General features: G+C 36.3%; 2 protein-coding genes and 1 long non-coding RNA gene across 5 annotated transcripts; 2 read left to right on the top strand and 1 right to left on the bottom strand.

The window, feature by feature from the left end:
* On the bottom strand, positions 8,784 to 10,092 carry LOC104732839. Its single transcript, XR_758986.2, has 2 exons — positions 9,353 to 10,092; positions 8,784 to 9,257 (listed from the first exon to the last, which is right to left on the bottom strand). It is a non-coding gene; the product is annotated as an uncharacterized LOC104732839 (long non-coding RNA).
* On the top strand, positions 10,136 to 11,629 carry LOC104732840 (thaumatin-like protein). Its single transcript, XM_010452434.2, has 4 exons — positions 10,136 to 10,237; positions 10,320 to 10,547; positions 10,714 to 10,940; positions 11,212 to 11,629. Exons 1-4 carry the CDS (start codon positions 10,177 to 10,179, stop codon positions 11,464 to 11,466), a joined length of 771 nt encoding a protein of 256 aa, XP_010450736.1. The 5' UTR covers positions 10,136 to 10,176; the 3' UTR covers positions 11,467 to 11,629.
* On the top strand, positions 11,887 to 14,730 carry LOC104732841 (putative syntaxin-131). 3 transcript variants are annotated; one of them, XM_010452437.2, is made up of 13 exons: positions 11,887 to 12,089; positions 12,518 to 12,568; positions 12,663 to 12,746; positions 12,844 to 12,950; positions 13,098 to 13,147; positions 13,322 to 13,427; positions 13,542 to 13,630; positions 13,710 to 13,783; positions 13,860 to 13,902; positions 13,994 to 14,054; positions 14,152 to 14,177; positions 14,256 to 14,333; positions 14,434 to 14,730. In XM_010452437.2, the coding sequence occupies exons 4-13, from the start codon at positions 12,908 to 12,910 to the stop codon at positions 14,569 to 14,571; spliced, it is 708 nt and encodes a 235-aa protein (XP_010450739.1). In that variant the 5' UTR covers positions 11,887 to 12,089; positions 12,518 to 12,568; positions 12,663 to 12,746; positions 12,844 to 12,907; the 3' UTR covers positions 14,572 to 14,730. The 3 variants fall into 3 exon arrangements, with proteins under 3 accessions (XP_010450739.1, XP_019089601.1, XP_019089602.1); XM_019234056.1 differs by having other exon boundaries at positions 11,887 to 12,568; positions 12,634 to 12,746; XM_019234057.1 differs by lacking the exons at positions 11,887 to 12,089; positions 12,518 to 12,568; positions 12,663 to 12,746 and having other exon boundaries at positions 12,896 to 12,978.

Here is a 16,263-nt window from a genome sequence, read left to right on the forward strand (position 1 = left end):
TCAAACCAAGAGTTGGGAAAACTTGAGCGTGAGAACATAAAAGCAGCTAAATCTCTGAAGATGGTTAATACGATCATTCTGATGTGTGATGAGGCTGGTGTTTTGAGGGATCAAGAGGGCCATTTGCGCAATGAGCAGGGCCAAAAGCTTGATGCAGAAGGAAACGTGATTGCTGAACCTGTTGTCAACGAGCAGGCTGTCGTGAATCAGCAAGCTATCGTCGTTGATGAGCCAAACCTTGGTGTCAATCGACACCAACCAGGTGGCATTGATCGACACCCACCTGCAGCAGACGGACGTGGAGCTGCCAACCACGTCCAGAACCCAGTTCGAAGACAGGACCAAAACCGGGATCTGATCAGGACCATTGCTGACTACAACCGGGCTGATCTTGTGTATGAGAACCGGTCTGCAATTGTTCCTCCACCATTCCAGAGGAATGACTTTGAGCTGAAGCCTGCTTACTTTCAACTGGTTGGACAGAGACCTTTCTCTGCTTTGCCCAATGAGAAGCCTCTGGACCATATTGAGCATCTTGAGGATCTTGTGACCAGTATCAAGGCTAATGGAGGACTTCATATTCTGCAAGCTCTTCCCATACTCACTTGCAGGGGAGGCATCTCAGTGGTTGAAGCAGTTGCCAGCTGGATCTTTGACATCTTGGCAACAAGTCAAAGTGGCTTTCCTCAACCATTTCTATGATGATGCAATGTCAGATGAGTTGAAAGTCAAGTTATCCACTTTCAAGCAAAGACCAGATGAAGCTTTCAAGGCAGCTTGGGTGAGATTCAAAGCTTATCAGAGGGATTGTCCACACCATGGTTTTTCAAGGGTACAACTGTTGAGTATCTTCTTCAGAGGGTGTGACTGGAAGTATCAGTTAGCTTTGGATGCTGCAAGTCATGGGAATTTCAAGACAAGATTTCCAGAAGATGCTGAAGTTTTGATTGAGAATTTGGCTTCTAGCAATAGCACTAAGGGAGCAGATGCTGAAAGGAAGAGATTGCATGGAGGATTTGATTCAAACCAGTTAGCTTCTGTTAATGCTAAGCTGGATTCAGTGCATAATCTCCTTATGGGTAAGAAATCTGTTCATTTTGCTGCTGAGGTTGAGACATATGAGCCAGAACCTGATCAAGGACACCAAGAGGAAGATGTGAACTATGTGTATGGGAATCAGGGACAGCGGTTTGGAAATCAGCAAGGCAATAGGCCTTACAGTGGGAACTCTTCAGGCTACACTTCCAAGCCAGAGTATCAGCAGCAACAACAGAACAATGGCTATACAAGGACATATGGGAACTCATCTTATCAGTCTCCACCTCCTAAGAATTCTTCAGAGAGTAGAATGGAGGCCATGCTTGAGCAGCTTTTGCAAGGACAGGAGCAATTGACAGTGACATTCAATGGGAAGATTGACAATGTCTACACTGAGCTGAATGGGAAGATTGATGCATTGAATGTTCATGTTAAGAAGCTGGAGATTCAAGTTGCACAGACTGCTGGGTCTGTTAAACGGCAAGAGAGTGTTCTTCCAGCAAGAACTGAGTCAAACCCCAGACATGCTTGCAATGCCATATCAGTGAGAGATGAAGATGATGGTGAAATTGCTTCTGCAGAAAAAGAAGAGAAATCGACCAATCTCTCAACTCCAGATGTTGGTGTCGATCGACACCACCTGGGTGTCGGTCGACACTCCTCTCAAACGAACCCAGAAACTGAAAAATCTCAGGTTCCAGCTGCTGAAAGGGTCTACAAGCCTAAGGTTCCTTTTCCCAAGCCAAGAAAGTCTAAGCAAGAGATGGAGGAAGCTAGATGCAAAGCAATGATGGACAAGGTGATGATTGAGATGCCTTTAATTGATGCAGTAAAGCTTTCACCACCTCTAAAGCGGTATGTGAAGAGAATGATATCCAATGGTTTGAGCCCTGATGAAGGAGCACTTCTTACAAAGGATGTTAGTGCAATTCTGTTGAACCAGCCTGTTCAGAGGAAGAAGGAGAGAAAGCAGGAGGTGGTTGTCTCTAAGGAAGTGAGTGCAATCATTCAATGTAGGACTGCTAAGAAGTTACCAGATCCTGGAAGCTTTGTTCTTGATTGCTCAATCTCTGCAGGAAGGTTCTCTCACTCACTCTGTGATCTTGGTTCCAGTATCAACTTGATGCCATATTCTGTTGCTGTGAGACTTGGGATGACAGAATTCAAGCCAACTCTGATTTCTCTAATCCTAGCTGATCAATCCAGAAGAACTCCTGAAGGTGTTTTAGAGGATATTCCAGTTAAGGTTGGCAACTTCATGATTCCCACTGACTTTGTGGTGCTGAAGTATGATCAAGAGCCTAAAGATCCTCTCATCTTAGGAAGATCTTTCTTGGCTACAGCTGGTGCCATCATTGATGTGCAGAAGGGACACATAGCACTGAATGTGGATGGTTTGAGTTTGAATTTTGAGATGGATAAGCTGAGGAGGGCTCCTACTATTGATGGACAGACTTTTTCTGTTGAAAAAGTTTCTGCAACACGAGCATCAGGCTCAGTGTCGATCGATGCCACCAAGAGAGTATCGATCGACACCCCTCCACGACCGCGACAAAGCTTGTCCAAAACTGATGCTCCAAGTCAGAAACCTATTCCCAAACAGAAGAGTCATCAATCCACACTCCAGAGCCCTCAGGTAAGGCCAAGGTATGCATCTTCTTCTCCTAAACTTCCTCCTATCATCAACAAGAATTTCAAAGAGATAAAAACTGTTTTGCAGTTAACCAAGCCACGAGATTATCGTAGAGCGCTTGTTTCTTCTGTTGATGATTTTGCAGGACAGAAAAGATACCCTCCCATACCTAAGTCCCGCCCTGGTCCTGTTCCTAACATCCTTGGCAAGCCTCATGCACCTAAAGCTTATACACCACCTTGGATGAAGAGGACTTCAATGCTATGTTCTGCTCCTCCGGATGCCTGAGCTCCAGCAAAGTCAAGCTAATGACTGAAAATAAGCGCTTAGTGGGAGGCAACCCACTGGTAGGATTTTCTTTTTCCTTTGCTTTTCATTTATATTTATTTTTCTTTTGCCAATCTTAGGCTTGATAACACTAGGGACAGTGTTGTTTAAGTCTGGGGGAGGTTAGTTACTAACTATGTTTTCTGTTTTTGAGTTTCAGTTGTGTCAGTCAAAACCATAAAGTTTGAGTCAAATTTTTCAAAACTTTTCTTTTTGTCTTTGGGAATTATGATCTTGATTAATGATTTCTCTTATTTGGCTAACACTCTAATGATTATTTGTTTATGCTTGATCTCAGAACTGAAGCTTAGAAAGACTATGAGCCTTATCAATAATCCTGAAAGCCCTTATTCAATGGATATCTGATTGATCTAACATTGTCTCAACTTTTATCAGGATTTTAACCGGACTTAATCTCTTACTTTGGGGTTGGAAATCAGTGGACTAGACTTCTTCGTTAGGCCATACAAGACAGTGCAATTTTTCAAAGTATGTCTCCCCTCTCTCTCCCCTTCAGTGCTTTAAAAAAGAAAAAAGAGATTAAAATATTAGATGATTTTGATCAGTTTAGAGAGGTAGGTAAATTACCTGTGACCTCAGTATTCTACTCTTGAGTCAAATGATCACACAAAGCTTGGAAGCGAGGGGTAGGTAAATTACCGATGACACCAGTATTCGCTTACACCTTTGATTAGAAGAAAAAATAAGAAAAGAGAAAAAATTGGAAGTGAGAAAAGGGAGAGGAAAGGAGATGTAAGAAGAAAGTCTTGGCCTGAAAAGAGTCCATATGCCACTGTTCGATACACCCAAGGTAAAAACTCACCTGTACTTGCTTTAATTTATATAATGAGATGACAATGGAGATTTTAGAGATTCCAAAGGATTGTGGGATTTGAGTAAGGAATGTTGATGCTTATCATGGTTGAGTATAAGAAGTAAGTTCTTGAGTCAGGTAAATGAAGAGTGCAAATAAAGAATAATCTGCAATTGTGCGAGTTCCCTGTTTTCAAACCTCTTTCACAGGTCTAAGTTTATGTTTTGCTTGAGGGCAAGCAAAGGCTAAGTCTGGGGGAGTTGATATATAGCATGGTTTTTGTGGTTTTTAAACATGATATAAGGAGTCTTTTAGAGTCTTTGATGTGTTTTCTAGGATGTTTTGGAGTCTTTGCAGGTTTTCTAGGATTTTAGCACGGATGGAGCGAAATGGAGCAATTTGGATCGTTTGGAGCATAAATCTCGGATCAAAGCATGGGCATCGATCGACACCAAGATTTGGAGCATCGATCGACACCCTCTTCAGACGATGAAAAATCACAAAATTGGAAGTTTTACAATTCTGCCCCAAAGTCTTCCATAATTGCAACATAAGTCCCTGACGTGTTTTAGGACATATATATATAGTTTTTAGGTTTTTGCAAACCCTTAAGTTTTATTCTACCAAGTTTTATTTTTTCTGCAACCCTGAAAAACTTTTGATGAGCAAAATTACTTCTTGCAAAGAGATTTGATTAAGTGATTTTGTGAACAATCTAAACCTGTTTCTTAAAGCTGATTTTTGACTTAATATTTTACAAAGAGATTTGGATTTTCTGGTTTTAAATTTAGATATTATTTGCAGTGAGAACTGATTTAATTTACAAAAGTGTTTAGAGTTCTAGATCTGTTCTTAATTGCTTGAATCCTAATTAATTGATTGATTTAATATTTCATAATTTCCTGAGAAATTCCCTAAGTCTAGCTTTTTGATCCATTGAATTTACAACAGCTTTTATTTAATATTTTGCATCGCTTTTATTTTAATTCAATTTAATATGTTTAGCATAATTGAAAAACTCTATAATTTATTGTGTAGTCTTGAGTCCTTGTGGAATTCGACCCCTAAGTACTGCAGTGATCTCTTAATTTGAGAGAGTAGCTCTAGGGATTAATTTGAGCATATCACCTATACATACCATAAAAGCTAGCTTGTAAGTTTCAATCTCCAATGTTGTTGATTCTTTCCTTTTTCCACATAAATAAAATTAGTTTTTGCAACTTTTTTTTTCTTCTTCAATTAGCTTTCGTAATTAAGAAAGGGAAATATATAAATGTGTTTTCTGAAACGATTTTATTTATTTATTTTTAATTAAGATTTTATGCAAACAAAAATGAGAAAGAATTAAAGAATCACACAAAAAAAAAGTAGGGAAACTTAAAACGAAACTATGGGCCTATTATACTCTTTAAGCCCGTCAAAATTGAGCCCAATTCATTTCAGCTTCGTAACGGTTACTAAAATTTAGAGTTTTGTCTTGTATAAGAAGAGATTACGATTTAACCCTTTCGGTGAAGATTCGCTCACAATTGCAACTCTCTTCCGACGCTCTCGTTTCGTTCTCTTTCGCTGGAGCGATACCGAAGATCTTCATCGTCTTTGCAAGGTTTCGTTTTTTTTTTCTTCACGATGAATTTATTTAGGGTTCTTGATTACGCATAACCAAATTCCAGTTTTTGTGTTTCGGTTTTGGATTTTGGTAGTTTTGAATTTGTATTTTTCTTAGAACCGAACCCTTTTTTCAAAATCAAAACTTTGATTTTGCATTCTCGTCAAGCAAATTCCAAAAAGCCCTCTTTTTCGTTGTGCTATTCATCTTAGGGTTTATGATTATTTTGTTTCGCGAAAATAAAAAATCCCTCTTTTGAATTCGTGTTTTATGTTTTTATTTGGGGATTTTTATATTCGTGATTTTAAATTCGAAACCTTTTTTTGCAAGATTCTAAGTTTCGATTGATTTGTAAGAAGGGAAAGAAACTTCTCTTTTGATTTTTGCTTCAGATTTTTAGGGTTTTCAAAACTTGTGTGTTTCAATCTTAGGGCTTTCAGTTTCAAGTCTTTGTATTTCTTAAAAAGTTTCTTCGGTTTTAGTTTTGTTTAAAGTTTGATGTTTTCTTTAAACCCAAAAGAAAGGGACTACACATTATATGATTGTGTCTGTCCGGTTTCTAACTTGGGGAAATTGTCCGATATCAATCTGCTAAGATCAGTCTTTCTTTAAGACTTGAGAAAGTTCAATTCTCTGCTTAAACTATATGGAGTACAAATTCAATATTCTGCAAATTGATGGAGAGTAAAAGTCCTTTAAATAAGGCTTGTTTACTGGCTGGCTTTCTAAAATGATTGGAAAGCGAGTATTGTCTTGCTGGACTGGAACAGCTTGACATAAACTTCAGTCTCTGCTAAGATCAGTCTTTATTAAGGCTTGGACAATGATGTCCTGAGAAAATTCAGTTATCTGCTTAAATTATATGGAGTACAATTCAATATTCTGCAAATTGATGGAGAGTAAAAGTCCTTTAAATAAGGCTCAGTTAATGGCTTTCTAATATTGGAAAGCTCAATTGTTCGACTGGGGATAGTTTGCTGGAGCTGGGACAGCATGTTTAACATTCAATGTTCTGCTATAGAGAAAACTTCAGTCTCTGCTAAGATTAGTCTTGTTAAGGCTTGGACAATGATGTCCTGAGAAAAATTCAATATTTCTGCTAAATTAGCCTTTGTTCAGGCTTGGACAATGATGTCCTGAGAAAAATTCAATATTTCTGCTAAATTAGCCTTTGTTAAGGCTTGGACAATGATGTCCTGAGAAAAATTCGATATTTCTGCTAAATTAGCCTTTGTTCAGGCTTGGACAATGATGTCCTGAGAAAATTCAATATTTCTGCTAAATTAGCCTTTGGTAAGGCTTGGACAATGATGTCCTGAGAAATTCAATTCTCTGCTGAAATTATATGGAGTACAATTCAACATTCTGCAAATTGATGGAGAGTAAAGGTCCTTTAATAAGGCTTGTTTAACGGCTTTCTAAACACAAGCTAGATGTGCTTGTAGCAGAGATTAGTGTCTCTTCTTTTGATCAGGTTAGTGTCTCTTCCCTCGTTTAAAACAAGGTATGATTTTGATAATATATTCCCTTGATGGGTTTTGAACTTCCTTAATTGATTACGTCTTTTGATCACATAGTCTTTTATATCTGTTATGAGTGATTAATTATTCAATCTTTTTTAGCTTCAGAAGACCAAGAACTGGAGTGTGTACATGATCTTTCTCAGGTTCGACTTATCTCCCTCGGTTTTCAATGTCATTGTGTTATTGGTTGTGTTGTGGGAGACTAGCTTTTCGGTAACTTCTGGTGCACAACAGGATTAGCTGAACGAGCAGGTATGTTTTTGAATCTTATAACTGTTTGTTTGTAAGAAATAATTTCATCTTATAAGATTTCTTCTCTATGTTTATGTTTTCGCAACTTTTTGTCTCTGAAAAATAAAACTTTGGTTTCTCAGGTACATACTTCTCGATACTCAATAGCATTAGTGGTAGTAAGGTACATCCTCTGTATATTTTGCTTGTCGTGCATAGCAGGGATAACTTTTTGTAGTAGTAGTAGTAAGATGACTTTGTCTAAAGGTTTGAGTTTAGACACTATAAGGGTAGTCAAGAATGCTATCTCGTGATTTTTCAATATCATATATTTCTTTGTGGTCTATCATCAATATATGTATGGCTAATACTCAATAGTTACACCAATAAAGCTCAGTTAGGGGAACTTACCGCTTGCAATCCCCTGATGTATTTTCTTCACATATATATTTAGTACCATTTGGCATTTGCAGAATCAAAATTTGAAATTTTGTATGTCTTTCTTCACATTTGTCTTTGGGCTAACAAATTTATGGCTTTATTGCAGAAAACATAATATAGTTTTCGACCCCTTTTCAAGCATGTAAGTATTTGAGTCTTGAATCTAGTTATTCCTGCAAGTTATGTTTATGTCAAAGACTCTTAATCGTTCAATGTGATATGGTAGTTTATGAATAAGGAATCTTTGGTGTACATGAATGATCTAAAATATTAGGTAAATGTTAGTTTTCTCTTTTTAAATTATATTAGTGTTGCTTCTGTGTTGCTTGTTGTAGTAAACAGTGATATCCCCTTAATCAGAGCTGTAATTCATATATTCTTTATGTAGCTGCAAAAGTTGAGATCTCATGATTTTTTAACATCATGTGGTTGCTTCTTTGTCTTTACTATACTGAATGAATATATCAAACTTGCAGGAACTATGTGTGTTATTATCTCCCCAAGTCCATGCGACACTAAACTACTCACTTTGTCATCTAAGACTTGCCTTTGAACAACAACATTGTGAGGTATCTAGCTATTATATTCACCTCTGGTACAATTTTGAGCCTTAGATATTATTAAACAAAAGTATATAACTACGGTATATGATTTTTATATCATCAGAGGCATGATTTGAGCTTATGCGGTGCACATCATCTTCAACACTCCTCTTTCCAAGTACGTATGTATGCATTTGATTCCTAAGTTTGCTTGTTACGTACATTTGAATATGCATGGATTTTTGATAAATTTGAATACTTTTGGCTTTAGAAAAGCAAAGGTTTGGTTTCTTTCTCTTTTTGGCTTTCAGTTTTAGTAATGACTTGCATAAGTTCAACTTTGTGATAGGTAAAATGAGTTCGGTTAAGGTTTGACAATGAGTTTTTTTTTTTTTTGTTTCTCAGGTGGACCGTTTGCTTTAGGATTAAATAAAACCTCAATTAAGCTGCTCCGGTGCTCCCACAATCCCACATCTCTAATGCCAACACTGATACAAACATAAACGCATTACACGAACATCCACATACACGAAAAAACGTAAACTTAAACATAAACGCATTACACGAACATCCACATACATTAAAAACATAAACTTCAAAATAAACGAAAATTTTGTGCCCACACTGATACAAACATAAACACGTTTCACGAACACATACAATAAATGTAAGCGCAAACGCAAACGCAAACGCTAATACTTAAACACAAATGCAAAAGAAAAAATGAAGATGAACTGATTAAGTCGTCAACTAATCAGTCAAAGAAAGTGTTAGGCACAAGACATAATTGAGTTTCTTTTCTTGGTAATACACACATTCACATTCACATACATCAGAATTAGAAACGAGTGCTTTGCTCAATCTACTTTGTCTCTCAAGATCAAACTTCATCAACAGGTTCAAGTTTTGACGGTTAGTAAACTTGATATGACGACGTTGCTAATGACTATGAGAGCCAGCAAGAGAATGAAGCCTATGATGTCTTGTGGTTTCTCTCCATTGCTTCCTCTGTAATAAACCACCCCTTCTTCTCTGTCTTCACCACATATGACTCCTTCAATATGGATACATCAATGGTTCTTGACGTATCTTGTTTCACCTGGAAATCACATTATCATTATCTTTACAATCAAACATATGGTTGAGATTATAAGATACAAGTGGCCACAAATAAACATAAGAGCAACGCAAAACCTCTTGTTTGGATGGAACGGTGTGTCGATGTTCCCTGGTATTTGTAAAGATTGAAATAAACCACTCCAACCTGATTGTGAAATTGTACCTGGTTGTGTGAAGGAAGCATCAAAAGTATTAAGTACAATAGATGAAATCAAAATATACTAAGACAAACACTAGCTTCAAAGTTCTTATAGACATAGTGGGTCTGGCCTGGTTTTAATAAATAATAAAAATTAAAAACACCACTTGAACAAAACTATAAGTTTCGGGATAAACTAGTAAATAGTTGTAGATTACATAATTATCACGAAAATTATCAATTATTTAAGTATGGTCGTAGATTACATAATTGATAATACTAGTAAATAGTTTTTTTTTTTTTTTTCCTCACAAAGTGAGTTCTGCAAACTCATGAGAACTCTATCACTAATATGAAATTACCTACTTATATGTTTTTAATTTCTTCATATTAATTAGAATTGGGCGTATTTGTTATAATAAATTTTAATTCCCCCATTGTAGAATTCGGGTTGATATGCCCCAACGATAAGTATCCATTTACCAAAAATAATTCTTGCATTTTTTTCATTGTTCCATTGATTTTCGTAAAAGCAACACATTTACCAGTCAAAAGTTCTTTAGTATCATCGGAAGCGATCAACTCCCTTGTCTTAAAGGATCAAACCTTAACTTACCTACCCATAATCCAATCTTAAAGCATAGTTTAAGATCGAAAATGACATGATTTTTTTAATTTAAATCACGTCTCTGCTCACTTATAAAAGCTCCATAACTTGTATCGATCAATATGGAACGGTTTAAGTTACAACTATATTCCAATGAAATTCTACTCTACCTCCCTGTTACAACTTTTCATTATATCGAGTTGTATTTTGTATGGTAATTTTCTTCCTTATTTTCTATCATATTGTTGGTATATATATTTTGATCTTATCATAACTCTGATCGCTGCTATCAATAGGCAAAATTACGAGTCATGAAGTAACATTTTATGTGCAAAATAAATGTTCATTTCCAATTTGGCCCGCTGTTGCCCCAAACTCCGGCCATCCGGTACTAGCCTCTGGTGGATTTTATCTGCCATGTGGAGGTATTAAACGCATCGATGCTCCTTGGGGTTGGAGTGGTCGTATTTGGGCTAGAACAGGCTGTGACTTCACCTCAAACTGGAAACAAGCTTGTGAAACAGGTAATTGTAGTTCTTACAAATAACTCTTTTATTCAATATACTATGAGAGTTTCATATAGAATATTCAGTGTTCTGTTTCTTTTCTATATCTCAATGTAATATGTTTATGACTTGAAAAGGGGAATGCGATATTGTTGAAGTATTTTTGAATTACAACGAAATTTAGGTGATTGTGATGGACATTTGGAGTGTAATGGATTGATCGGAAAACCGCCGGCAACACTTATTCAAATTGCGGTACAAGAGGATAAATCTAAGCCGAATTTCTACGATGTAAGCCTCGTGGACGGTTATAATCTCCCCGTGGCCGTGAACTCCAAACCCACATCATCCATATGCACCATCTCAGGCTGCCATAAAGATCTCAAAACCACATGTCCTGAAGAACTACAGGTGACATTATTTTTGTTCAACCATTAGTTTCAAAATCAAATCAAAATGCTCAAATCTAAAAAAAATCTAACATTCTGAAAGTAGATAAGATTAGTAGTTCGACTCACTATCAAAATGATGAATATCTGAAATCCACCTTACGTAAAGAGACGCGATATTGCTTCAAAATGATGAATATCTGAATTCACCTTAATTAATACTTGCACTCATTTGAATATAATTTAATTATAATCTTTGAAGTTTTGTTTCGTTTTTTCCCCCTACTTTAAAGGTTTTGAACGAAGAGGGACGAATCGTGGCGTGCAAGAGTGCATGCTTAGCGTTTGATAACGACAGGTTTTGTTGCCGGAACGCGTATGGAACACCGGAAAAGTGCAAAAGAACTACGTACTCCATGTTGTTTAAAGAAGCTTGTCCCAGTTATTACAGTTATGCCTACGACACACCTCCTCCTTTGGTCACTTGCTCCGCCAAAGAATATTTTATCACATTTTGTCCATCAAGTTGGGGTCAAAGTTCCACGTAAATATCCATTTTGATACCATTTATTATATCAAAAATCAAAGTATGACTGTATTTCGTGAACGTGTATGGTTTGTATAGTTCGCTTAGATTCTCTGTTTTTCTCATTATTGGGCCTTTTAGCTAAATAATACAGGATACGAGTGAGATGTATTATTGACCGGTAATTTTTTTTTTTTTTTTCGTCTATTGACCGTAAATTAAGGCGTACTACATTACATCAATATTAACAAACCTAAGCCAAACTTAAAAAGTACCCAAAAATACATAAAATTGATATCTATGTTTTTTGAGAAATTACCTAGAATATTACATAAAAGTAGGTTTATTACTAGACTAACACGTTGAGATTTCTGTCTTACTAGAATAACACATAAAAGTTTGCAAATTACTTCTATATCTGAGTTGTGTGTTTTATTACAGATAATGCCATTTACATTTAAAATTGTCTTTGATTTTCAAGAGATAAGGAACACAAAAATCTTCAAGGATTGATTCCTGATTTTTTGATTCTCTTAAATTTGGGTTGGCAAAAAACATGAGATTGATTCACTTTCTAATTTGATTCATCTTCTTTAACTAAAATCATGGCAAAAGAAAGAAAATTATCAGAGGTGGACTTATTCTGTAGGTTTACTGTTCACTTTCTCTTTGAAGAACAAAGTTGTAGATCTAGTTTTTATTTTTTTTCTGGGAATAATTTTTTTTCTTGGGCTGGGAAAATTTCAGGGAGATCTTCTTCGTCTCTTTACTTTCGTTTCTCTCTCCTACTTTTTTTTTTCTTCACTAGGCATCTTGCGAACTACACAAGTTTTTGCTAGTTTACTACTACTATTTTGATTTTGTTACATTTTTTTTTTCTTTTGACATTTTGATCGAAAGCTCTTTTTTTTTCCTTCTCCAGATTAACGCTCTCCTCCATTTTCTTTTTCATTTTTGTAACAAATTTTTAATGTTGCTATATCGACGCAAACTATTTTCTGGTAATTTCTCTTGATGTTCTTCGTCAAGTTCTGAGAAAAATTTCTCGGTTGTTTGTGGTTTTTGATTCTTAGAATCGTTGAAGCATTGTAATGGCGACGAGAGAGCAAACAAGTCAGAGAGAGGTATGTATCTTTTTTTGTGTGTGTTCTTCTTATAAATCTATATGGTTTTGACTGAGGACATATAGGTCTGTTTCTTTTTGATTCTGTGGAACAGGTGGGCTTTGATTGATTTATTTGACTCTCTCTCTCTCTCTCTCGTTGATTCAGAACACAATCGTCGCCAACGTGCTTGCTTAAGGTAACAACATAAAATGGTTCTACTGATTTGATCGATGACTTTGCTTTTATTCTTGGTTTCAGTTACAATTTAATGGTTTAATTATATTGTGAATCAGGTCAAGGAGATCATCATTGAAGGTAGAGAGCATAAACAACTAATTCCATAAACGACACCATTCTATGATCCAACTTCCACGATGCAGAAGAAGAAGAACACCTCCAGGTTTGATTTCATATCATCCTTCACTTATGTATGATTATGTGTTATTATTTGTTCCTTGTGTTGCTTTGAAATTTGTTAATGATCAGTGTTTCTCTTCATATTAAATTTTGAAAACAATTTGCTTTAACTTGGAATTTTATTGTGTAGGGACCTGCGACGAAGTGGAGTTTATAATGATGCTGGTTGTTCCTGTTCTCGTATGTCTGGTTTAGCCTTATTTTATGATTTTAAACTATATTTCTATGTGAATTCATTAGATCTCTGGTTTCTTCAAAAAGGTAAAGCTTTTGTATCCCTCTGCAAACTCTTCTCAATTCGTGTTACATGTGTATGCTGCTTATTGAGTTATTAAGATCATATCTCATGTCCAGGTCCAAGAAATCGAAAAGCAATATGAGAAGCTTGACAAGCATCTCAAGAAGCTTCAAGGGGCACACGAAGAGACGAAAGGCGTCACTAAGGCTCCTACTATGAAATGTAAACCTTAACGAGTTCGAATTGGAAACTCTGACGCATGTTCTTGATCGATGATTTAGAATCTTAGATGATAAACTGAAACTTGGTTCCTATATTTTTTTGTCTCTTCTGCAGCAATCAAACAGAGGATGGAGAGAGATGTTGATGATGTGGGAAGAATTTCTCGTTTCATTAAAGGAAAGATCGAAGAACTGGATCAAGAGGTTAGGGTTTAGAGATGTGTTGCATCTGTTTTTATGATCTATTGTTCATCTTGTCTCACACTCAGATTGATTTCTTCAGAATCTGGAGAACCGTACTAAACCGGGTTGTGGGAAAGGAACAGGTATAGACAGAACAAGAACAGCCACAACTATGTGAGTTTTGCCTTTTAAAACTCAAGAATGGCTATGTGTATCTTTCAGTCGTCCTTAACACTTTTTTCTTCGGCAGTGCGGTGAAGAAGAAATTTAAGGAAAATATATCTATATTCCAAGTAAGTTTAAAGAAGGGCTTTAAGCAAATTCTGAAAAAGTTAAAAGCTCTCTAAGAAAGTTATCCTTAGCTCTTATCTTTGTTATCTGCAGACTCTTAGACAGAACATTCAACAAGAATACAGAGAAGTTGTAGAGAGGCGTGTGTTCACAGGTTTGAATTGAAAATCTCTCTGAAGATTCAATAGTTCCATTAATGATCTTCACAGAGCTAATTGTTTTTCCTTGTTCTAATGCTTGACAATGATTAGTGACTGGCCAACGAGCTGATGAAGAGGCAAGGACTTAAAAACTCTAATTTTATTGATTAGAATCTATTGAATCAGTTCATGATAGTCAATTTCCGGGTGTGTAGATAGTTGATAGATTGATCGAAACTGGAGACAGTGAGCAGATATTCCAGAAAACGATCAGGGAGCAAGGACGAGGACAAGTTTGTAACTAAGTTCCCGCACTCATCTGATTACCTCCTGTTTAACAAGACAACTATAACGGGCTCTACTCAAGTCAGGTTATTTGCTGGCTCTGTGCAGATAATGGATACGCTGGCCGAGATTCAGGAACGTTATCTCTGTTCTAAAACCATGGACATCCTTATTCTTCTTATCATCATTATCATTACTGTTATCTCTGTTCTCAAACCATGGACACAGAAAAATGGTGGTGCCTAAGGTTCTCTTCTCTCTCCCTGCTTCAGGAGCTTCTGTATACAACAATATATATATGCATATGTGTATTCATCATATCTCATACTATTGACCTTCCACTATCACTACGGAAATGATGTATTCTTTTGACCGGATTAATGAATTAACTATTTTCAGTGAACATCTCAGCCTAGTGAATATGAATGTGAATCAGGAGACAGCAAATGTGTATTAAAACTCTGTTGAAATATACCTTTATCTTTTATATTTGTAGTGTGTCAAAACAAATCCAGAAAAACTATTTTAGAAAAAGGATAAAAGAAACCTTAATCAGATTTACAAAGATGAGAAAAAGAAGAGAAAAAGATACCTCCAACTTCACATTTGCTTCAAAGGAAGACCTCAGAGAAGGATGAAGCATAACGGGCATCCTTTGCTGCATAAGTTGTCCGTCCTTCGATGCATAGGGCGTCCGGAGGCAATACTGATATCTTTGAGAAAGTTTTGACGTATAATGAATTTGTAAAATATAGATTCCACAAAAGTTAGTGAACTATAAGATGCATGATCAGCTACAATTTACGGAATAATGAACCCAAAAGAGTAAGAAGTTTATCTGCATAAGATGCATGATCAGCTATATCGTTCATTAAAACGGATTTATGGACACTAAGCAAAAGAACGTTATGTATGTAAACTAATCTCAAGAACGTCATATGTACGTACACGTTTATATGTACGTACACGTTCGATTTTAGGTTTAATGAACCCGAAATTACCAGAATATCCTCGTCTTCTACCTCTAACATACGACTGAAAACCCTAATTTTCCCTGCCTCACTTTATTTTTTCACGACTTATGTCTATTTTTTTGGTTTCACTTGTGGGTTTTTTACTCAACTATTATAGATTTTCATCTCAACATCTGATTTCTAAATTAAAAACCTATAAAAAGTGAGTTATATAGATTTTCGAACAGATATCTAGCTCTTCCATGGATGAACCCAGAGGAAAGATTAACGAAACAGAGTAGGAAAAAGACGTTTGCTCCGGCCGACAAACAGAATACGATTGATGAATCTGCTACAAACGTTATTACATGAACACCATAGATCGGAAGAACAGCAAACGTGTTTAGATCTACCTCCAATAAGTCTATCGCAACGCTAGACTGTCTTTGACAGCTCAAACAAATTCGTGTTATTCTGGTAAGACTTTACAGCTGTCAAAAATGCTTACTAAATCTACCACGGACAAGAACCTACCATCACACTCCGAAAACTATTTCAAAAAAACAAACAAGTATACCAAAAATATCTGTAAGGAGAGAAGGCTGTCGCAAAAATCTGTCGCAACAGGCCATTAGTCTACCATAAATATCTTCCCACCCTTTTACGTTTGCTGCTACACGCGCTAAAAACAAAAGTCTATCATCAAAGGGAAATTTCTCTACCAACTTATCTACCGAATCGATTTCATGTACGTCCACCGATAAGTGTACCAACACTACAACTAAGTATACCATCTACAGTGACCGACAAGTGTACCAAGACTACAACTAAGTGTACCAAAAATATCTGACGTACACCTTTAATCAGTCCACGTGTATAAATCTACCATCAAAGGATCGGTAGACTTAGTCCCAACTTCCAATGTTTTTTTTTTTTCTAATGGCATTAGCCGTAATTACGTTTTTTCTCAACACTAGTTTCAGGG

The sequence above is a fragment of the Camelina sativa genome, chromosome 12 (genome assembly GCF_000633955.1).
Source record: "Camelina sativa cultivar DH55 chromosome 12, Cs, whole genome shotgun sequence".
NCBI classification, from domain to species: Eukaryota; Viridiplantae; Streptophyta; class Magnoliopsida; order Brassicales; family Brassicaceae; genus Camelina; species Camelina sativa.